This window comes from Phodopus roborovskii, unplaced genomic scaffold (assembly GCF_943737965.1).
Source record: "Phodopus roborovskii unplaced genomic scaffold, PHOROB, whole genome shotgun sequence".
NCBI classification, from domain to species: Eukaryota; Metazoa; Chordata; class Mammalia; order Rodentia; family Cricetidae; genus Phodopus; species Phodopus roborovskii.
The window spans coordinates 12,834,994-12,857,658 of record NW_026125059.1 but is presented as its reverse complement, the minus strand read 5'-3'; the positions used below and the strand labels follow the sequence as shown (position 1 = coordinate 12,857,658).

General features: G+C 47.5%; 1 protein-coding gene and 1 non-coding gene across 4 annotated transcripts in view; one reads left to right on the top strand and one right to left on the bottom strand.

Moving 5' to 3' along the window:
• The window catches only part of Eya2 (EYA transcriptional coactivator and phosphatase 2), a 161,090-nt gene that overhangs the window by 50,109 nt on the left and 88,316 nt on the right, over positions 1–22,665 (top strand). For all 3 annotated transcript variants that reach the window (XM_051186223.1, XM_051186232.1, XM_051186240.1), the window contains exons 2-3: positions 10,969–11,087; positions 19,919–19,964. In XM_051186223.1, the coding sequence (XP_051042180.1) occupies positions 10,979–11,087; positions 19,919–19,964 (155 nt within the window). In that variant the 5' untranslated portion in view covers positions 10,969–10,978. The remainder of the gene's footprint in view (positions 1–10,968; positions 11,088–19,918; positions 19,965–22,665) is intronic.
• On the bottom strand, positions 13,555–13,680 carry LOC127225473 (small nucleolar RNA SNORA40). Its single transcript, XR_007834787.1, has one exon. It is a non-coding gene; the product is annotated as a small nucleolar RNA SNORA40 (small nucleolar RNA).

The following is a 22,665-nucleotide window of genomic DNA, read 5'->3' as shown; positions in this document are numbered from 1 at the left end:
TAGCCAATAAGAAGGGGTAGCTAAGGGTTCAGCCCCTGTAGCAGATGACAAGTCTGGGACTCTATGGGTTAGGGAATAGATGTTATAGTAAGCTGGAACCTGGGTTCAAAGCCTGGTTTATTCTGTTTTTGTGTGTTTGTTTGTTTGTTTGGTATGTGTGTGTGTGCATGTGTGTGTGTATGTGTATGAAAATGGGTGCCTATGTGTTATATGTGCACATGTATGCAGGTGTGTGCACCTGTGTCTTGCACACACAGAGGTCAGAGAAGCATGCTAGATGCCCTGCTCTGTTACCCTCCTGCTACCGTTTCCCTTTGAAACAGGGTCTCTCCACGAGCCTAGAAGCAGGCTGAAAGCAAATTCCAGCAATCCATGTGCCTCTCGAAGCACTGGGGTTACGTGCTCACAGGGTCATGCCTGGCTTTTTACATGGGTGTTGGGATCTGAACTGATGCCCTCATGCTTGTGCAGCAAGCTCTCTTACCCCCTGAGGCATCCTCCCGGTCCCAAAGCTCGGCCCATTCTCCTTGCACACTGTGGCCCCTAGTTCACACCCTGGAACCAGACTGAGAGTGAATGAGTGAGTCCTGGTTCTCTCTCACTAAGAAGCCATCACTGTGAACCCTGATCTCTTCATCTCTGCCTGCTTCACAGGATGACACAAGGTGACACTGGCCAAGAGTCCTTAGCCCCAGAGGGAATACTCTTTTTAAGTGGAAGATTTATTCATTTCTGTTTTCTCTAAAATGAGAACACAGCCAGGCTAAGCTCAAATGCCTCAAGACACCGAAGAGGTCTGCCTTCTTCCTCCTCTGCCCCAGCAAGTCACTAACAGAACCACAGCTCACAAAACACAAACTCGCCATGCCGAACCACCTCAGAACAGGAAATGCTTAGCCAGCAGGAATGACTCACAAGCTGCCAGTGCCTGGGCTTGGCTCAGACCTGGGTTTATCACTTATTGGGAAACACGGGGCAGGTACTTTCATCCCCCTCGGTCACAGGAAGCACTGGGGGGAAATAGATCCAGGCAATCCCCGGTATGTGATGGTGCTTGCTGTGTAAGAGCCAGAGTTCATGTGGAAGGTCAACCTGTCTGTCTGCATGGGAGCCTGGAGCTGGAGAGGGCAGCAGGAAAGGTCAGTTGTCCATCAGTAGACTCAAAGTCTCATCACCTTGCAAAGGCCAGCATCCCTACTGCTGAGGCTGGTTATGCCACATGCTTGTCTGTCTCAGAACCGGGGCATGTTTGAATTGCTGCAGAGGTCTGGGGACCTTGCATTGCCTGGCAGGGAGTCAGGCTCAGTCAACTGTGCATATTCCTTCTTAAAGTTTCTCTTCGTTCTTTCCCTTAGAGAGAGAGAGAGAAAGAGAGAGAGAGAGAGAGAGAGAGAGAGAGAGAGAGAGAGAGAGAGAGAGAGAGAGAGAGTTCTGTTAAGGAGCTTGGGTGGAGGTCAGAGGACAACCTTGGGAGTTGGTCCTTACCTCCCACCTTGTTTGAAACAGGCCTTGTGTTCACTGCTTCATACCCCAAGCTAACTGACACGGAAGCTTCTCCTGTCTCTACCCCATGTCATGATGTAGGAGGCCTGGGATTAGAGATGTGTCCACCTTTACATGGGCTCTGGGGATCTGAACTCAGCCCCTTAGCTTCTGTATCAATTACCTTACCTTGCCCACTACATCGCCTCCACAGACCCGTTTATTGTTTGTATCCTGTGTTTGGATTTTAGGTCATGAGTTGTCTAGCAGAGACTTAGCTAGCTGCCTTTTTATCCCTATTTTCAGTCAGTTATCAAGAAATGAACCTGGAAAGGACATGTTTTAAATTATTACACCTTGATTGAGGGATTCTTTTGCAAACTATCTATATATTCCCCTAAATCTGTTGCTGTGGTTTTTATTTTAAAGTCTGTCTGGAATTACTCCAGCTTTCCTAGTGTTTATATCATGTTTTCCCATATATATATGGCCTGGGATTTGCTGTTTCAATGTCTTCTCTTGCAATGTTTCCAAGTTATATAGCTTTATCTTTAAAAGTGGTCTCATACAAAGCATGTCAGCTTTAAAAGTCTGATTTGATAATCTTTGTTGTCACTGTTATTTTAATTGAGAACATATGCCAAAGGACAAGTGTGGAGGACAGCTTTGAGGGATTCTCTCCACTCCTTTACATGCATCCAGGGGATTGAACTCAGGTCAGCAGGCTAGCACAGTCAAGCAGCAAGCGCCTTTACCCACTGAGCCATCCCACCAGCCCCACCCTTATAACTGGAAGGTTCATCCTGCTTATATTTATGCTATTATAAAAGAATGTAAATTGACAGTAAATGGTTACATTCCTTTACATTCTTTAAGTGGCTTCTGTAAAACTCACAATACGGACCTCTGGTGGTTCTTGATGTCGATAACTAGCACACACACCTTTTTTACATAAGCCAGACTGAGTGTGTTGGTCCCTGATTACTCACACATTTGCCCTTTTATGTCGCTGGGTATCCTTGCTGAATTGTCATGCTTCTACAACATGACATTTTGTACTGTAGCTCTGCTGATGGCAAAAAACAAAACAAAACAAAACAAAACAAAACACACAACTCTTGCTTTATTTTTGTTTGGCTTTCATTTGTGTATGAGCTATATGAGTGTGTATATGTATGGCTGCATTCCCTTGTCTGTGCACATGGGAAACAGACCCTTGACCTTGGTTGTCTTCCTCCACAGCTCTCTCCTTTAATCTTTGAGATAAGATCACTTACAGAACCTAGATCTTTCTTTTTGGACTACCCTGGCTGCCCATCAAAGCCCCCGGGGTTTTCCTTGTTCCTGCACACCCACACTACAGTTACTGGCAGCCTTCTTACTCCTGGTTCTTACACGGTGCTGGAGACTGAGCTTGGACTCTTGTAACACAAATAAATAAAAGACCGAGAGACTGGTATTAGGGTTCAAGCTTCTAGCTGAATATCAGAAAGGCAAAGCAGCTGACCCCTAGCTTCTTCTACCTCAGGCTGAATGGGCTGATCCTGTCTCCACAAGCTCTCACCAAGCCTCAGACTATAACCTCTCCTCAGCGTGGCTGGAGAAAGAATGCCTCTCTGGGACCCTGCTTCTAGCTTACATACTTCCCTAATGTTGGGATTAAAGGTGTGAGCTATAATTCTCTTTTAGACTGATTCACTCTTGTATAGATCTGAGTGGCTGTGGACTCACAGAGATCTATTTAACTCTTAATCCTAGTCCTAGGATTAAAGGTGTGTGCCACCACCTTCTAGTTCCTGGCTGCTGGGATTAAAGGTGTGTGCTCGGCTTCTATGGCTTGTGGCTGACTTTGCTTTCTGAATCCTCAGGCAAGCTTTAATAAATCACAAATCATATATCACCACTGCCATTCATGCTTGCACAGTGCTGGAGACTGAGACCTCACTCCCTCGCGCTTGCACGGTGCTGGAGACAGAACTTATTGATTCCGTCATCCATGTCCTTACTGGTTTTTTGACAGTCTTCTGTCAGTTTCCCTTAATACACTGTTTTATTTCTTCCTCCCCCAGTGCTTCTGTGGCCCTGTTACATGTGTGTCAGCTCATTCACCATGAGTAGTCTTTCCAAATCCTGTGTCCCAATTTTCTGGAGCCTCGCCTCCGGACTGGCCCTCCAGTTCACTAATCTTTTCTTTCTCCGTGTTTACCCTGTGGCTCCGCTGAGGTTTGCGTTGTCCTCTCGGTTGTGCTTGTTTCATTTTGCAGCTCTGCAGTTTCCGCTTGATTTTTAAAAACACATTCTTGTGCCTTAGTGCATTTTTCCTCTTCAATCTAGCAATTTGTTTGGTTTTCAGTCTTGAGCCCTGATCCTTTGGTCGTATCTCCTTACATGTCTGGTAGTTTGAGGTTTGGTTTGGTTTTGTTGTTGTTGTTGTTGTTCTGTTTTGTTTTTATTGTGTTTGAAAACGATGTAGAAACTCCAGGACATTGCATCTTCCTTAGGGGAAACACGGCTTTTCTCCAGTCAGGCCCTGATGGCAGAGGCAATCCTTAGTCCAATGTGAGATTGGGATGTAACACGTGCAGTATGTATTTGTCTTGCCCTTACTCCAAGTGAAATCCTGGAATACGCTTTAATTGTGTATGAGGGAGCAGTGTGTGTATATGTTGGTGATGTGTCCATGTGTGCATGTTGAGTGCACAGAAGGACTGATGCCCTGCTCTGTCTGTCCACTGTCTCCCCTTGTGACAGCTCTCTGGAGCTAGGCTGGCAGCCAGCAAGACCCAGCAATTCTATTTCTGACCCCCCTCTCGCAGTTCTGGGGTTACAGGTCACAGGTAGCCACATCCAGGTTTTTACTTGGTGCTGAAGATTTAAACTCAGGTCTTCATGGCTTCATTTGGCAGGTGCTCTTATCTACTAAGCTACTTGCCCAACCCCACAAGCCTAAGGTACTGATTAAGGCTCCCCATCTTTGGCTTCTTGCTGAGGAACCCTTTCTGCTTGGATTCTCTGCTATCCCTCACCAGCCTTTCAGCAATTTCCCTGAAAGCAACACCTTCGCAATCTCAGGCCGAACTCTGAGCCCTCACATTTCTACGATTTCTTCCCCTTGTGTCTAAGCTGAACTAGTGGCTGTCTGAACAGCCCGGTGAGATGGGGAAACACTGAGGCATCAGGTTGCTCTTGCTCGGGACTCGGTAGATGTCTTGAGAGAAAAGAAGGTAGAGGCTAGCCTTAACTCTGACCATCCTTGATCTTGGAGACCTGGGCCCTCAAGTCTTGCCTTCCTTCCTTGTCTTTGAATGCCTTAAAACATTCTTCCTAACAAGACGATGGTGATACACACCTTTAATCTCAGCATTCAGGAGGCAGAGGCAAGCAGATCTCTGTGAGTTGGAGACCAGCCTGGTCTATGGGTCTATGAAATGAGTTCCAGGACAGCTCCAAAGCTACACAGAGAAACCCTGCCTCAAAAAACAAACAAACAAAAAACATTCTTCCTAGAGTTGTTTTTTACTGTGATTGAGAAAGTGAGCTAAAATTTCAAACTCCACTATCATCAACACCCATGTGACAGCATGAATGTCTGTGTGCCTGGTGGCTACAGAGGTTAGAAGAGAATGTTGCTTGTGTCATCCTCTGGAACTGGAAATACAGATGCAGGTAAAATATCCACATACATAGAATAAAATTTAAAATATACTTTTCCCTTCCAGAAATGAAGGAAATACACAAATGGAAGATTCAGGAAAGACATTCCAAGCATGTGGAACTAGGGATGCAGCCATGACCGGCACCGGCCTAGCATGCACAAGGCCCTAGGTTCCATCATGGTGGAGGGGGTGGGGAGTTGTCATTTTGAGCTAGGAATGGCAGCACATTCCTATAATCCAAACGCTCTGAAGACAGAGGCAGGAGGATCAGGGGTCAGCTTCAGCTATGCAGGGTTTTCCAAGCCAGCCTGGGCTATATGAGACCCTACCCCCAAAGAAAGGGATAAGGGAGCAAAGAGAAAGAAATTTACAACATCTGAACAGAATAATAGACTAATGTAAGCTTCCTAGATGTATTAACAAGAAAAATCCCTAAGCAACAATGACAAAGGGAAGCTATAATAATAACAATGGACAAGAATACAGGAAATGAGCACCTACTTCTCCCCAACATACCATCAATGTGAGAGATGGGAATGAAAATGACTGAAATTCTGCTTCCTGCCTTTCAGTATGTAGGTTAGAGCTCTGGGTACTTCTGAGTGTGTTAATCAGACTGCCCTTCACTGCCTGGAGGCAATGCCTCATTTCAGAGGTTTCAGGCCACAACTTCGTGGCTGTGAGGATAAGGTGAGACCAACCACATGGGAGTGTATTGCAGACCAGGTGCCTCATCTCTGTGACTGGATCCCCCAGCTGGGGGCCAAGCCTTCCATACAGCAGCCTTTGTGGAGTACCTTTTTATGGAGAGCACAATGCAAATGTAACATCAAGCTGTGAAATTGAAAGCCTGTGCATGGCTGATGGGCTCTTAAAAAGCACAGGAAGTATGAGGGACAGCTGTTAATGTTTGATCAACATTAACATTTCAAATCACATGGAAATCTTGCTCCGTGTGTGTGTGTGGGGGGGGGTTGCTCGTGCATTTTAAGGATACATGGATACAGGGCCGAGAGATGACTGGTCAGTAAAGCTCTTGCCTCACAAGCGTGAGGACCTGAATTCAAGCCCCAGAACCCACCCTCGAATTGCACAGTTGTTACCTCACCACTAGGAAAGCAGAGCTCGCTGGCCGGTCAGCCCAGGCTACAAGCCAAACTAATAAGACCCTGTCTCACACCAAAGGTAAAAGGTGCCTAGGGAATGACATTAAAGATCTCTTCTGATGCTCACACACACAGTGGGGGGGGGGAGGGAGGGAGAGAGAGAGAGGCCATGTCTTTGCAAATTACAGATAACTATCTACAGATAGATAGATAGATAGATAGATGGACAGACAGACAGACAGACAGATGGATAGATGGATGCTGCTTTCATGGATAGTCAGAGATTCATTGCAGCATTGATTGATTGGAATGGGTGAGAGATAGTAGCTACCTGGACTCCCCCTCCAGGGCAGTGCGCTTATGGCTACAAGCTAGGCTTCCACCAGGCAATGCATGTGTTTAAAAGTCACAGTGCAGATTAAAGATAAAAGCCTAAGGAGTGTACCTGAAGAGATGGCTCAGTGGTTAAGAGACCCTCACTGCTCTTCCCAAAGTCCTGAGTTCAGTTCCCAGTAACCACATAGCAGCTCACAACCATCTGTAATGGAATCAGATTCCTTCTGTGTGCATGAAGACAGAGAACTCATAAACATAAAATATATGAATAAGTAAGCCTTTTGTAAAAAGCCTAATGAGAACAGGTGGGCACAGTGATGTCTACAAAAACCATATTTACATATTTCATACATTAGGGATTAGAGTCATTGTCTAGGGTCGGGTGGAAAATGAAGGCAAGAGGGAAAGGGGTTGGTCCAATGGAAAGATGCTGGTTACTAAGTAGATGTCTTCCTTTTAGTTTTCAAATTGACACAGGATTTTGTGTAGCCCAGGCTAGCCTTGAACTCACTCTGTGTGTGTTTGCGTGCATGCGTGTGTGTACACTATACGCATATCAGGTAGGGGGCAGAGGACAACCCGGAGTGATGCTTCTAGGGCACCAGCCTTAGTTTTTGAAACAATCTTTCTCACTGGGACCTGAGGCTCACCGATCAGACTGAAGTGTTTGGCCAGAGACCACCCTCCCATTACTTTCTTCCCAACTCCGGGGTTACAGGCATGTGCCACCATGCCCACGTTTTTATGTGGCACTGAATTTGAACTCAGGTCCTCGTGCACAGGAGGCACTTTATCAGCTTTCTTGACGCTCTCCCTCGCTCTCCCTTCCTTCCTCCAGCAGGTGTTAATGGGGTAACGGAATGAATGGGTCCTATGAGGAAAACAAAATTGATTTCCAAGCCATTGACAGCTTAGGTGGGAGAACACATAAAATCCACCAAACTTCATCCACGTTCCTTCTGTCCCATAGCAGAGACTCCAGGGCACACACCCACCAGAGTGTAGTCAGTAAAGGCCATCGGGTAAGAGGACACTGTTAAGAGTGTAGGCAGAGCTGTGGAAGACCCCTAAGTCATGTGACAGGCTGGGAGTGTCCATCCACTCTGTTCTGAAAATACGTATGCCCAGGCCTCTAGAGCGAATGACTGTGGCACCTGAGAGAAGAGTAAATAAGAAAAAGGGAGCCAGTAGGAGAAGAGGCAAACGGCACAGCCTGTGGCAAACGGTTGCCAAGCAAAAATCATGGTGTTATTCCCTCATTTTCAAGAGAAGGCAAGAGCCTAGGTTGCCATGTAGTGTTGTCTTGTCAAGCTCTTCCAACTACTTCTAAGTACCAGGGGAAACGTGGTTCATGCCGTTAAGAAACTGGGTTTGACAGCTTCCGCTAGCAGCCCCAGTCTCTGAATACCTCACTCAGAGACAGCAAGGTGACATTTGGGGACAAAGGTTTTTACATCATCTTTCCTTTCAAGTTATCCCCTGACACCCTGAAAAAAAGAAGGAAATGATGGGGGTTCCGTGTAAAGTTCTGTCACCTACAGTCAGGTTACAGATTTGAAGTCTGCGGCAGAGGGCACAATCCACCCTGCAGGGCTAAAGGACGGGACATCCACACCTTCACCCTGCAGTACCTGTGGCAATTTGGGAACAAGGATAAGGACACTTACGATGCTGTGTTTGTGGGAACAAGGGAACCAATAATCCTCTTTTTATGTAAAGTCCCAAGTGCCCACTGCTTTTTTTTTTTTTGGTTTTGTTTTGTTTTGTTTTGTTTTTCCCAGTTTAGAAACTTTATATAAAGCACTTTCAGGCTGAGGGGCGTGGTTCTGTGGGTAGAGTGCCTGCTATAAGGGCATGAGGACCTGAGTTTGAATCCCCAACACCCACAACAAAAGCTGCACAACATGGCACACAGCTGTCACCCCAGTGTCTGGGAGAGGAGACTAGAGGATCTGGGGACTTATTGTCCACACAGACTAGCTAAACAGCCATCTGTATCCTCAGAGACAGATGCTATCTGAAAAAAGTTCAGATAGAGAAGTGGCTGAGGAAAGACATCCCAGCGTCAATCTATGTTTCCTACCTGTACCTATTCAGGTGCGTATACCCTCCCACGAGTGCCTGCCCATGCATACATATACCACACACTGTAAAAGACTTGCCTCAGGCATACAAAAGTGTAGGAAACCACAGAATAATGGTGTATCCACAACCTTGCTTGAAATCTGAATCACAGTTGATCAACTTTTGCCGGGAAAAGATGTGTTACATTTGTTTATGCTGTGGAATATTACTTTAGCTGTGTAAAGGTGTGCTACATTTGTCTACGCTGCATTTGTTTAACGATGTAAGGATGTGTGTTTAATTATGTAAAGATGTGTTGCATCTGTTTCACTTTGCCTGCCTAAGGCACCTGATTGGTCTAATAAAGAGCTGACTGGCTAATAGGTAGGAGAAAGGATAGACAGGGCTAGTGGGCAGAAAGAATAAGTAGGAAGAGGAAAAAGGAGAATGAGAGAGAAAGAGGAAGACACACTCAGGGCAAGAAGCCTGGCAGCCGCCAGCCAAACATGAGAAGCACTGGAAGTAAGGTCTACAGAAGGAAAGAAAAGTAAAAGGCCCCAAGGCAAAAGCAGACAAAGAGAAGCAGGCTAATTTAGGTTAAAAGAGCTCGCCAGAAATGAGCCTACGCTGGGCTGAGCATTCATAACTAATGAGAACTCTCTGAGACATGATTTGGGAGCTGGTTGATGGCCCAAAAGGAAAAGCTTGCTCCCAGACATTAAATATCTTCAGCTTTGGGGATCCGCCACAGCCTCTCTTAGAGGACTCTGCCCAAATAGTAACCATGGACATGACAGTAGGTTGAAGCCTGTTGGAATTTCACTTGTGGACACTGACAATTTAATATTGTGTTCACTTGTTAGGGAATGGTGTTCTTCTTTGGATTTTTTCCCAACCCTTTAAAAATATGACAACCTGGGCTGGGGAAATACTCAGTGGTAGAGCACTTGCCGTTCATTGCAAAGCTCTGGGTCCAATTTCTAACACTGCAAAGAAAGAAATGTGAAAAAACTGAAAGCCACTATTAGCTCTCAGGTTGGAGTAGGAGACGAGCTGGAGTTGGCCTGGGGCAGGGGGCATTGCTCCAGCTGAACCCTTGATCTGGCTGAACTTCCGGGGTCCACTTCCAAGCTTACAGCCTCCTCCTTTCCCGCTTGCCTCAAGAGATCACATTTTATCATTCCCATCCACATTGCTGGTTTTTGTTGGTCTGTCTGTTTTGTTGTGTTTTAGGTATTTTTAAAAAAATTATGTGCATTTGTATGTATCAGTGTGGAAAGAAGCCAGAGAAGGTCAGATCCCTAGAACTGACTGTTGGCCCAGAGCCCCCTGATGTGGGCGCTAAACACCAAGCCTGGGGCCTCAACAAGGGAAGTGTACGCTCCCAACCCCCTCCCCCAGCCTCCTCTCCTGCCCACTCTGCTCTCCTTTGACCTCATGCATCTTAAATGTACAATCCTGACTTGTGTGTTTGGGGCTTGGTAGACTCTTCGCCTCCCATGGTGCCCTTCTGCCTCTTGGCGGGACTCTGGCCATCTGTCACCTTGTGTCCCCCACACATACGCCCACCCCCAACCCTGTGGCATGTTAAAATCTGGAAGAGTTCCAGCCTCAGGGATTCCTTTCTTGGAAGGGGCGGCTGCTCTGGGCTGTGGGGCACACCACCTAGAGACACTCAGGTCCCAGGGATGGAACCCAGCGCCTACTCTCTAGACCTCTCTTTACTTTTCATTTTGCAACAGAGTCTCACAAAGTTGCCCAGGCTGGCCTTGAACTTTGTCTGTAGCCCAGGCTGGCACTGAACTTAAGATCCTTCTACCTTAGCATCTCAAGTAGCTGGGGTTACAGAGATATGGCACCAGGCCCCATCCTTGAGGCACTTGTGGGACACTGTGACTGTCCTCTATGGCACTTTCCACCTGCGCGAACAACACACTACTCACTTTGCTACCATAACCACAGCCAACTCTAAGTGCCTTCCCCCAGCTCCTCTAGTTTCTGGAGGTTGAAATACCAATCCTCCCCCCTTCCCTGTCACCCCTTCCTCTCCCTATTCAAAGGCAATCCAGAAGAGAGACAATACTTCTAATGGGAAATTCCGAACACAGGAGAGGCATTTTTATGGAGTGGGCATGCTCTCTAGGGACAAGGATTTCATTTCCATTTTGACAAAAAGTTTGTAAATTTGTATAATATGGAATCTATTAGAAGGTTGGGAATAGGTAATCAGCTTTTAATATTTACATTCTTAGGGGGAGAAAGATGATTCATTAGCAAACATGCATAATAATGAATAAATTACATTTCCCTTTGTCTCCACTCAGGTACAAGGCAATGTTAGAAGTGGTGATCTCACCCAGCCTCGCAGCAAGCAGTGACTGCAAGGAATCCTTGACGTGGAGTGAAGACAAAGCTGCCCTGGGGGCTCTGAGTGACAGAGAAGGTAGGCCTCTGCAAAAACTTGACTGGACGAGTTAAGAGGGCCTTGTTCATTTGTGACAGCCTGAGGTTCCCATGGTACCATTCCCAGAACCTGACACTCCCACTGATGGTTCTAGAGGAGAAGTTGGGTATACATGCATCACAGTCTTGTCCCTCATTCAAGGGACACGTATACGTGGTCTTGCTCTAAGCAGCCCTTCTTGGTCTCTGGTTCTAAGAGATCCTGACATTTGCTATGAAGAACAGTCGCCTTGGGTGCATTCCTAGCCCTACCCGAGGCATGACCTGTTGGGTCTCCACCTCTGTCCCTCAGCTCCCTCCTGCCATCGTCCCCTCCCAGCAGGAGTTGGGTTCACAGGCTTCTGTGCCCAAGATGAGACCTTGTCTGCCTGTTGCTTTCAGGTTGGGTTGAAGTCAAGGAAGCAGAAGACAGTTAAAGCTGTTTAGAAAATTATTGGCAAATGATGCTGCCAGACTAGTTTTCTCTAGAACAATCCACGCTATTGTTTGCTCTGCTGGGATTGTCAGCCTTCCTGGTAGAGCCTGGGGTGAGCAGAAGGCATTAAGCGATCATACTGAAGTGTTAGACTTAACCCTTTCCCCGGCAGTATGCCCAGGGCCCCCACTTGTTCTTCAATGGCCCCTGTGTGATGCCAGATCATGGGACAGGAATGTGATAGGACTGTCCCAAGTAACCAGGAGGTCATGCGTGCAATGCAAAGCAACATCATGAGGAACTTTTTGAGAGCAAATCCAGGCTTCCCTGAGTAATTATTCTGTCACCAAGACAATGAATGGCATTGCCCTTGCATGCTGGTTATAACATTAGACAACCCTGTTCAAAATCTCACTGCAAGGGTGTTGTCTCTAAGACCAAGACTGGATGAGGGGCACACCCACAGTTCTCCTAGCATCTACAAACATCTGTGAAAATGACCCACTTCGAGGGCTCAAGGACCGTCATAGTTTTCTCTCTGGGTAGATGCCCAGGCCAATTTCCTACTGTGCCTCCAAGTTATCATAGCAAGGGTCTGGGCTGCGGGTGTGGGGCATCCAGGTCTGACTCCCAGCCCAGCCACTCCCCAGCCAAGCAATCTTTCTAAGTCTTAGTTTCCACCCCTGTTGAATGGACTGTGATAATGACCTACTCTGTAGAGTGCCATACAGGGGATTAAATGAAGTTGTGGTGTGTGGCAGACCTCACCCACCCCAGGGGCATGGTAAATGATTAAGTATACCATTGTCACCCTCTGAGTCAAATAACCGCAGGGATCAGAGGCAGGGTGGGAGTCTGGTCCTGGGCCAGTCCTTTGTTTGGCCTTAATGGTAAGTTCTGCAAAGTTGATGACATCTACTTTCCCTTGAGATGAGGAGGGGAACCTGGCAGGAGCAAAGGAGCAGTTGTCCCTTGGATAAGTCCATGTCTCTTTGATAGTCCTGAGAACTGACTCTGTGGCAGGTCCTTCCTCATCCCTGGTTCCAAGAAATGCTGATGTTACCACAGAACAGGGTCACTTTGGGGTGCATTCCCAACCCAGTCCTATGAATCTGGCTTCCTCCTCCCCTCCTTCTCCTTCACTACCATGGCAAACATTCGGTGGTCATTTTGAACTGGGGGCTGAGGGCGTGACTCAGTGGTGGAGCCCCTACATCAAAGTAAAGGGCTGGGAGCATAGCTCGGCAGGATAGCATTTGCCTACAGTCCACCAGCATATGCCTTCATTCCTATATATGCATTTAAATCCCCTTCCTATTTAGTATATAGCTCAGTGCCTGACTTATAAAAGACCTTAAAAAATGCAGATGGATGGATAACTGGATGCATGGGTGGATGGATAGGTGGGAGGCCGGATGAGTATATGCATGGATAGAGAGGTGGATAGATAGATGGGTGGATGGTGGGTACATGAATGGATGTGTGAGTGCGTGGGTGATTGCGTAGATATATGGGTGAGTGGTTGGGTAGATGGGGAGGCAGTTGTGTGTTTTGAAACATGGATACAGACAGTGGTCTTGAGGGATGAGCTAATGTCAAGTCAATATTAGCTTTGAACCACAAGTGAGGTTTTCTTAACTTCCCTTGCCTGGGTTTGTTGCCTCCCTAAGGTTTAGGTCATGGCAACCTCCTCTTGGATTCTGTTCTAGTTTCATCTCTGTTGCTCTAATAAAACACTCTGACCAAAGCAACTGAGGGGAGGAAAGAGCTCAATTGGCTTATACTTCTGGGTCACAGTCCTCCATTAAGGGAAGTCGGGGCAACATCTCAAAGCAGAAACCACAGAAGAATGCTGCTCTCTGGCTTGCTCCTAGACTCACGCTCAGCTAACTTTATTATAGCATATTCATTTATCACATGAAAATTACATGGTGATTCATAGGTCTTAGTTTTCTCCTTACCTATGTTTTTAAATTATGAACCAACCAACCTCACCATCAACACCGTCATCCCTTTGAGCTATCTTGTGTATCGTAGTCCTTCTTGTGTGTATCAAAACTCATTGTGAACTATGAACTCTGGTTGTAAAAGAAGATAGGCCCTTTCAGGCATCTTCTCTGCTTTTGTCCACTAATTGAACAAACCACACAAGCATGCTAACAGCTAGCTTTCTTATATATCCCAGGACCACCTGCCTAGGGATGGTGACAGCCACAGTGGGTTGGGCCCTCCTGCATCAATTAATAAACAAGACATTCTCCCATAGACATTCCCACAGGCCCATCTAGGCAATCCTTTGGTTTCAGTTGAGGCTTTTCAGTTGACTTTTGTCTCTTGTCAATTTGGCCCACAAACATATCACTTTTAAACTGTAACCTTTCAATACCTTGTCCCTGAGACGTTATGCTAATGTTATATTATAAAAGACCATACAGCTCTTTAAAAGCCCCAGTCTTTACATTTTTCAACACTTTAAAAGTCCAAGGTCTCTTTTAAAATCAAAAGTCTCATACAAGTTGCATACTTTCTTATTCCAAAAGGGAAGGCCCGGGGTGTATTAATAATCAGATCAAAGCAGAACTAACCAGCATCGTGAATCCAGATTCTGTAGCTCAGTGCCTGGCATTTGAGCTCACGCATGGTCTTCTAGACTCCAGAGAGCTTGGGCAGCCCCACTTCTCAGGCTCTGCCATTTGTAGCACACAAGGCTTGTTGCACAGTCTGAGGTCAGCTCCATGCCAAGCTTGTCTCTGTCGCTGGTAGACAGCGTGCACTCCCAGCATCTCCAATATGGAGGCTCCAGGGTGCCGAGACTGCATCCTCACCAATGGCCTCTCTTCAGGAACTCCAACCCTACCACACAGTGCCAGGCCTCAGCTGTGCTCCTTGACTCCTCTTATCATGTAGCATCCATGCCTTTAAAACCAGTGCCACATAGAAACTCTAATACATTCTCAAGTTCAGGGGCCACTGGAACATTAGCTTCTAGGTGCAGCCATGAGGAAATATGTTTCCATTGTCCCAGTGAAGCACAGAGAGAACTTTTATGTCTCAATAAGCTGATTTCTCATTAATTGTGGATGATTCTTCAACCCCAACTGACCAGCAACCACAGGTTGTTCATTGAAAATATCACACAATGGGACAGACAGAGACTTTACTGCCCTCTGAAACCTCACGAGACAGTTCTCTACAGCCCACACTTCTCACTGCTTTCTTAGCATCCAAACTCCCACAGAACATTTCAGTAATCTCTGAACACTCCACCATTTTCCCCAACTTGAATCCAAAGGCATAAAATCCTACATGCTCAGGGTATCACAGCAACATCTTGGTCCTGTTTTCTGCCTCCGCTACTTTTCTGTTGCTTAGAGGGTAATAAAAACCCTCTAAGCCAAAGCAACTTAGGGGGCAGGGTAGGCAGAGCGTTTGTTTGGCTTATACTTCCTGGTGACAGCCCATCATAGAGGGAAGTCAGGGCAAGGACTTGAAGCAAAAGGCTAGGCGAAACATTACTTGGTGACTCACTCTCTGGCTCACTCCTAGGTTCATGCTTGGCTGACCTTGTTAAAACAGCCAGGGATCATTTGCTCAGGGATGGTGTCACTCATGGCAACCTGTTTCCTCCTACATCGATTAATAATGAAGAACACACACACACACACACACACACACACACACACACACACACACGCTTCCACAAGCCAGTCCAGTCTAAGCAATTCCTGAACCAAGGCTTTGCTCTCAGATGACTGTAGGTTGTGACAAGATGCCGACAGATTCTCTCAGGGATAAAATGAGTAACACTTAGGTGAGCACAACGCTCCCAATTTACAGTAGCCACTGGGCAAACCCACCCTGTCCTTCCTTCATTCCTACTTAAGCAATAGTTGGATCTGAGTTATCTCCTGCTTTCTGGGAGGAGGAGGTAAAAGTTCCGGATACCAAGAAGCCAAGGGGAAGATTCCTGTTTTGAACACAGGTGTTTCCTGAAAATTTTCAGCCATGACCCGGTCAAGTATTTCAGGGGAGGTGAGCAGGCGTCCGGCTCTCTGACTTCCCTCCCACTCCCCTCAGACTGAGTATTCCAGTGTTACTCTGGCCAGCTCCAACCTGAAGGAACACAGTCTACTTTCTGCTCCTTCTCTGGGCTTCCCAGAGGCCGCTATGGGTACCAAGGATGCTCCAGAACCCACTCTAGGAATAAGGACACCAACTGCTGGGGATTCTACTATGGCTCAAACACTCCCTCTGCAGCCCGTGTCTGTCTCTTGATATGCCTGCTGCTACTAATTTTCCTTTAGGAAAAAGACAGAGAGAGAAGAAAAGCAACAACCTGGAAATAAACCAGCTTTAGAAAATTTGACTTATATCGCTTCGTTATGCTCTTAACACACATTAAGATTAACTTGTGATGGTTTCCACAGAGAAGCATGTATTTCTGACCCCCTCTCATACTATGAGATATGTTCCCCTTCTACCTCTGCTCTCAGAACATCACTTCGAGGGCCAAGAGAGGTATTCATTTGTCAAAGTGCCCTTTGAGAGAAGAGACTGAGGTACACTTGTGGACTCTCCGCAGGCTCTTCCAGGTTGGGAGTAATGCCTGTCACACTCTTGGGGAAGAGGAGAGGATACACTTGGATAACACATACATACTTGCCTGGAGACATTTTGCTGGCCTCAGAAGCCATCCTGTGTCACTGAACATCAGTTCAGAGTTAGCCCAGGGGCTCAGTAAGGCTGTTTACTAGGGCTATCTATCGGCTTCCAGAGCCATTAGCTTGGTAGCATCCCTGCAGGGATGATAAAGGTGTGCCGATATCAAATGAGTCTCAGAAGAGAAAGAGCTTAGGGCAGGGAAGTGGAAATATAAGAGTAGCTGGGGTTGGTATTTGGTAGCCTGGATTTCCTCTGCAGGTACAAACTGTAGCCATGCTACAGAGGAGAAAAGTGAGCCTCAAAAAAATGAGGGCACAGTGCCACTCTGTCAGGTTGCACCTGAGCACTTAAGCCCCACCCACTTCCTCTGCAAACAGCGCTAAGTCAGCCAGTTATGAGATGTGCTTGCAGATTTGGCTCAAGGTGAGTAAGCTAAATACTTATACAGAGTGCACAAGTGAGCGAGTAGCTGGGTGTATCCTTCACACAAGCACACACTCGCAAGTGCATACAGTGTGTGCATAGACACAATCACACAGCTGTCCGCACTCACACGCAGACTCCTCCTGTAGTTTCTACATATTAAAACTGGACCCTGGACTGGAGAGGTGCTCAGCAGTTAAGCGCACACACCGCCCGCCATTGCAGAGGACCAAGATCCAGTTCCCAACACCGGAATCAAGCAGTGCTCACTACTGTCTGTTACTCCAGTTCCTGGGGATCTGATTCCCTCTTCCTGGCCTCTCCACTCACACACACACACACACACACACACACACACACACAGAGAGAGAGAGAGAGAAAAGAAAAAGACAGCAGTGGTGGTACTGGCACCCCAGTTGGGAAGAGCACCCAAAGCTTCACTGAGGACTCACCCTCTCCTGTCAGAGTGTCACAGCATTGCCTGCTTCCCCAGCTGCCACTCTGGGGTCAGTCTCACCCACAGTGACCCTTTTTATCAAGCCACTTGCTGAGCACTGGCTGTAGCAAATGCAGAATGACCACTGATCCAAATTCCTTCCAAAGACTAGCAGTCACAGAGCAGGAGGAGCGCAGCTTGGGGAGGGGACTGGGGGCTCTGCTCTGTCCCTGGGGAGGACCTGGCTGCCTTTCACTATATCCAGAGTCTCTGTCCTACGTGTTCCAGTCCAATCCCATCACCCCTAGGCACAGGCGGACTATCCAGGAAGGCTATTCTGTCCTGCCCAGGAGGAACACAGGGAGAGACAAGGGAAGGGGAGGGGAGTCTGCCCCACCTTCTCAGTCCCTAGTGTGTCCCATTATGGCAAAATTTAAATGTGATACAGGAAGCAAGAGGTTAAAAACTATTTTCTAAAGAACAGTCTGCAAGAGAGAAAGCACTGGGCTCAGGAAGGGGGTGGAAGTGAGGGAGCCAGAATCCTAAGCAAAGCCACCATGCCAGTCACTCCTTGGCGACCAGAAGGAAAGGCATTCACTTCAAATGCCTGGAACAGCAAGTTAACTGGAGCCCATGGGGACATAGTTCCCATGGGTTCCATTTTGGCAAGTATTTGCATATTTATTAATGAAAACATTAAAAGTGTTTAACTCAAAGGTTCCTGAATTTGTTCTGCACACTTGAGCTTTTCCCAACAGTGAGAGTGGCTGCTTCTTGGTCCTGGAAACCAAGGACCAAGAAAGGGGGCCATGTGGACCCTGCCTGGGGCAAAGACCTCAGGACCATGGGAAGTATCAGGAGGTACCAAGTAGGTGCCAGAACTTTCCTTGACATTGAGTCAATGCTGCTGTTTAGTTTTTAAGTGTAGTGTGTAAGGAGTATATTTTATGCTATCATACCATGCACGTGCACTCACTCTCTCTCTCTCTCTCTCTCTCTCTCTCTCTCTCTCTCTCTCTCACACACACACACACACACACACACACACACAAAGCTGAGCCCTGGTCCTTCTTACCATGATCTATACATGCTGACACTGTCTGTAGTCATGCAGACAGTTCTGTGTGTCTAAGCTCAGCTGTGACTTTGTGCAGTTCAAGGAGACATATTGGAGTTTGTCTGGGGACTTGACTAAAGAGATCAGGCTCATGTGACACACTCAGTTTTTGGAGCTTCTGGACAGAGGATGGGAGGAGGGTGACCTTGCCTGCCTGGTGGTCCTATTATCTCATGGTAAGGATTAAATGAGATCCTATGTCTAAGTCCTTACCACTGGGCCTGGCTCACAGTTGCTCCTGAGGGAGTGCTTGCTGCAGTTATTCTGGTGTCTGTCTCTTGGCTTGTAGTGTCATGGTTAAGACAGACTGCAGGGCTGGGCCACCAGGGTTCAGATCATAGGCCCTGAGTGAGTTATTCAGACCCTCCAAGTCCCCTGGGACTCTTCACCTGGGAATTAAAATCATCAATACAGAGAAAGTGATTCGAAGGAAGCTTGGCACACAGGGAATGCTGGGTAAGAGGTAGATGTTATTGGCATATGAGATGTGTGTCTGGGAAGTTTCTGAGGCTGGAGGTGGGGGAGGCAGCCCAGTCTCAGAGTGAGGTGAGGCAGTCGGAGAGAGGCTCAGAGTCAGAAGACTTGAAGGGTAACAGTGAACGAGTGTATCCTGTCCCCATCTGGAAATCATCCAGACTGCTTGAGGACACGGAGTGGTGTTATTTGAAATGATGAGGCACAAAAATACGCCCCAGACCAATTACACCCTTAAAACCAGCTCTCCATCTAAGTCTGTGGCCATTTGTCCGTCACCCACAGTTTTTCCCTGTGGTAACTGGGTGTCCAGGAATGCACAATGAGATATATATGTCAGGACCTCAGAGGTAAGCTAAGAAGTGCCTTCCTTGGATGTGCTGGAGCTATCCTGACCTGAACCCCCACCAACTAGAATTAGTGAGGAACGGGAAGGTGAATCCATCAGTGATGTCCAGGCTGGGGAGAAGGCTCAATCTATAAAGTGCTGGCCACGGAAGGGTAAGGACCTGCATTTAACCCCCAGGACCTATGTAAAACTTCTGGGCATGGTGGTCTGCATTTGTAATCCCAGACCTGGAGAGGTGGAAACCTGAGGGTCCCTTGAGGCAACCTACTAGAGTAGGCATGCCCCTGGGAGACCCTGACTCAAAACCCAAAGTGAACCGCTCCGGAGAAATGACACCTGACGTTGTCCTCTGGTATCCACGCTTGCACCTGCACAAGAAGGGGAGGGGGAGGAGCAAGTAGAAGAAATATAGTGCGTGAGGGGAGGAAGAGGAGGAAAAGGAAGAGGAGGAGGGGGAAAAGAGGAGGAAGAGGAAGAGGAGGAGGGGGAAGGGGAAGGGGAGGAAGAGGAGGAAGAAGAGGAGGAGATGATGAAGATGAGGACAAGTCATATGGTTGGAGCCAGCCTGCATCTTCACCCTGCAGCTCTTGGCTGCCTCCTGTGGTCTTGGGACCTCTCCAGCATGTACCTTCCATCTCTTTGGCCTGTTTCCCATTCTGTGCCCTGTGTGGGGTGTGGGTTCTCCATGGTGTTCTAGATGCTCTATGTGTTTTCTGATCCTGCTCTCCTGCCTGCTGTGTCTGAAGAGCAGCTGCACAAGAGAGGGTCTCTGAGCCCACTACCCGGAGAGTGCCCTGCCTCCCAGAAACTTCTGTGGTAGAAGTCCCCAGCAGCAACTCTCTAAGTTGCCCCCTACCCAAGTCCCTCTGAAGTCACAGTTTGGGCTGAACATGGCCTCAGTAGCCAAACCTTCATGTGTTTCTTTCTCTCTCCAGGCATCACCAAATCGGCCTCTCCGTGTGTGCCTCAGCTCTTTGCAAAGTGAGTACTCTGGCCACGCCCCATTTGTCTTACTTACTCCTTTTTCTCTTTTTCAAGGTTGGTGGCTAGGGTGGGATGGGGGTGCTTTGGAGCTGTTTCCCCCAATAGGGATGCCAGCATGGACACAGCTAGATAGCCTTGCACAGATAATCTGTCTGCCTGAACCTTGGTTTCTCCATCTAGGAAAGAGGACATTGAGTGGCCTGTCCCACAAAGTGGATGAATGTGTAAATTCTGGAGTTTGCTCATTTCCCATTCTTTTCTTTCCCTGTGTAGACTCCTCCCCCACCCTCCTGTCTCCTCCCCCCGCCTCTGTCTCCCCTCCCCCACCCTCCTGTCTCCTCCCCCCGCCTCTGTCTCCCCTCCCCCACCCTCCTGTCTCCTCCCCGCCTCTGTCTCCCCTCCCCTCCTTCCTCCCCCCACCCTCTGCCGCCTCCTTTCCCTCTTCCTGCTGTCCCCAATCTCCCTGCTTCCTGCTAGAGTCATCCTTTCCTTGTTCCTTTCTTCTGGCTCCAAGACACTCACCCAGGACTCAGTCCTAAAGCCATATGAGCCCTGAGAGAGGAGGGGACACAGCCCAGCCTCATAAGGGCTTCCAGGCTAGTGAGGAGACAGAACCTGAGCCCCTCATCTGGTGTCATGAGTGTGCCACCATAAGATCAACCAGGAGCACTGGGTACCAGAGCCTTCCCTAAGCAAGCTCCAGTCCTAGGAGCTGAGCACAGAGACCAGGTTAGACCTAGCCAGATGTTGCCCTCTTAGGCTTCCAGAAATCCCCCTCTCTGCGTGCCACAGAGGAGCTCTGGTGAGGGCATGGCTCAGGCTGCTTCTCCATCAGAAGAGGTGTGGGGGCACTGGCTGTGTGTGTGTGTGTGTGTGTGTGTGTGTGGAGGGTGTCTGTGTGTTCAAGCGAGTGTTATGGGGGGATGTGTAGAGTATGTGGTGTGTGGAATATGTGAGCTGTGTATGATGTGGAAGGGTGAGATGTGTGGGGTGTGTTTATGTGTATGTTATGCACGTATTATGCTTGTGTGTGTATTGTATGTGTGTTATGTGTATATGTGTTTGTTATGTGAGTGTGTTATGTGTTATGTGTGTATGTGTGTTATGTGTACGTGTGTTATGTGTATATGTTTGTTATATGTGTTATGTTTGTGTGTTATGTATATGTGTTTGTTATGTGAGTGTGTTATATGTGTGTTATGTGTATGTGTTATGTGTGTATGTGTGTTATGTATATGTGTTTGTTATATGTGTTATGTTTGTGTGTTATGTGTATATGTTTGTTATGTGTGTTATGTTTGTGTGTTATGTGTATGTGTTATGTGTGTCTTTGTTATGTGAGTGTGTTATATGTGTGTTATGTGTATGTGTTATGTGTGTATGTGTGTTATGTATATGTGTTTGTTATATGTGTTATGTTTGTGTGTTATGTGTATATGTTTGTTATGTGTGTTATGTGTATGTGTTATGTGTGTCTTTGTTATGTGAGTGTGTTATATGTGTGTTATGTGTATGTGTTATGTGTGTATGTGTTTGTTATGTGAATGTGTTACGTGTATGTTATGTGTAGGTGTTACGTGTGTATGTGAGTGTGTTATGTTCAGTGGGTATGCGTGTGTGAGTAATGTGGAGGCCAGAGGTCCACGGTAGATGTTTCCCCCAGTCACTCTCCACCTTATTTTTTGAGACAGTCTCTCACTGAGCCTGTAGCACACAGATTCAGCGGGGTGGGCTGGCCAGTGAGCCGCTACCTCTGCCTCCCCCACGGTAGGATTGCAGATATCTTTCATGGGGCCTGGATTTGTCCATGGTCCTGGGGATCAGCACTCAGAGCCCCATTGTTTTACCCCCAAAACATCAGCTCCCATTTCTCTGGGTTTTTAATTTGAGCCCCAGTTCAGTCCAAGTCTCTTCAGTGGGCTGTGATAGGACACTGGAGTAGACAGGCTTGACTTCCTGCCTTGAACGTCTCTGTGGAAAGGTAAGATGTGATCCAAGAACACTGTCAAATAGGGACCTGTGTTCAGCAGGAAGTCCCGCCTTACAGGCCCACTGACTGTACCACGTGAATCCACACAGCTGGGATAGTGGCTGGTGGAGCACTTTCTAGATCCCAGCCTGGAATCGCTAAGTGTGAATTCCCCCAAAGGACTCCCTCATGGAAAGAGGAACCTTCTGCAAGGCAAGGTCACATCTGTTTGTGACCCTGCACCCTTTTACGGTCTGCCCTGAGGCTTCAGACCCGGAGAACCCAGAGGTTTCGTGTCTACCTAAAAGATACATTCAAAGTGGACAGATTTTAACTGAAGTGATAATCGGAGACCAGTCCCAGCTTCTGGCTCACAGTCATGTTCCTGGAGGCCCAAGCAGAGAGAGTAAACATGTGGGCCGCGTTCGGCCAGCCATGGAGATAAAGAATTGGGGAAAGCGAAGGCGTCCTGTGTGTGGCCTCTGGGTCCATGCCAGCCTTCAGGTGTGCAGGTTAACGAGTGTCCTGGAATGAAAACTAAGAACCTCCAGTGTTGTCAGAACTGGAGGCTTCACAGGACGGCTGGAAAATGACCTGGACTGGGACCTGGTCATGCAATGGGAAGGGAAATGCCAGCTGTTATCACCAACTGAAATGGCATGGTTGGGCTGGAGCAGACAGAGGGTCACAGTCTGGTGATGGCCATCTAGAGTCCAGATGACATAATGC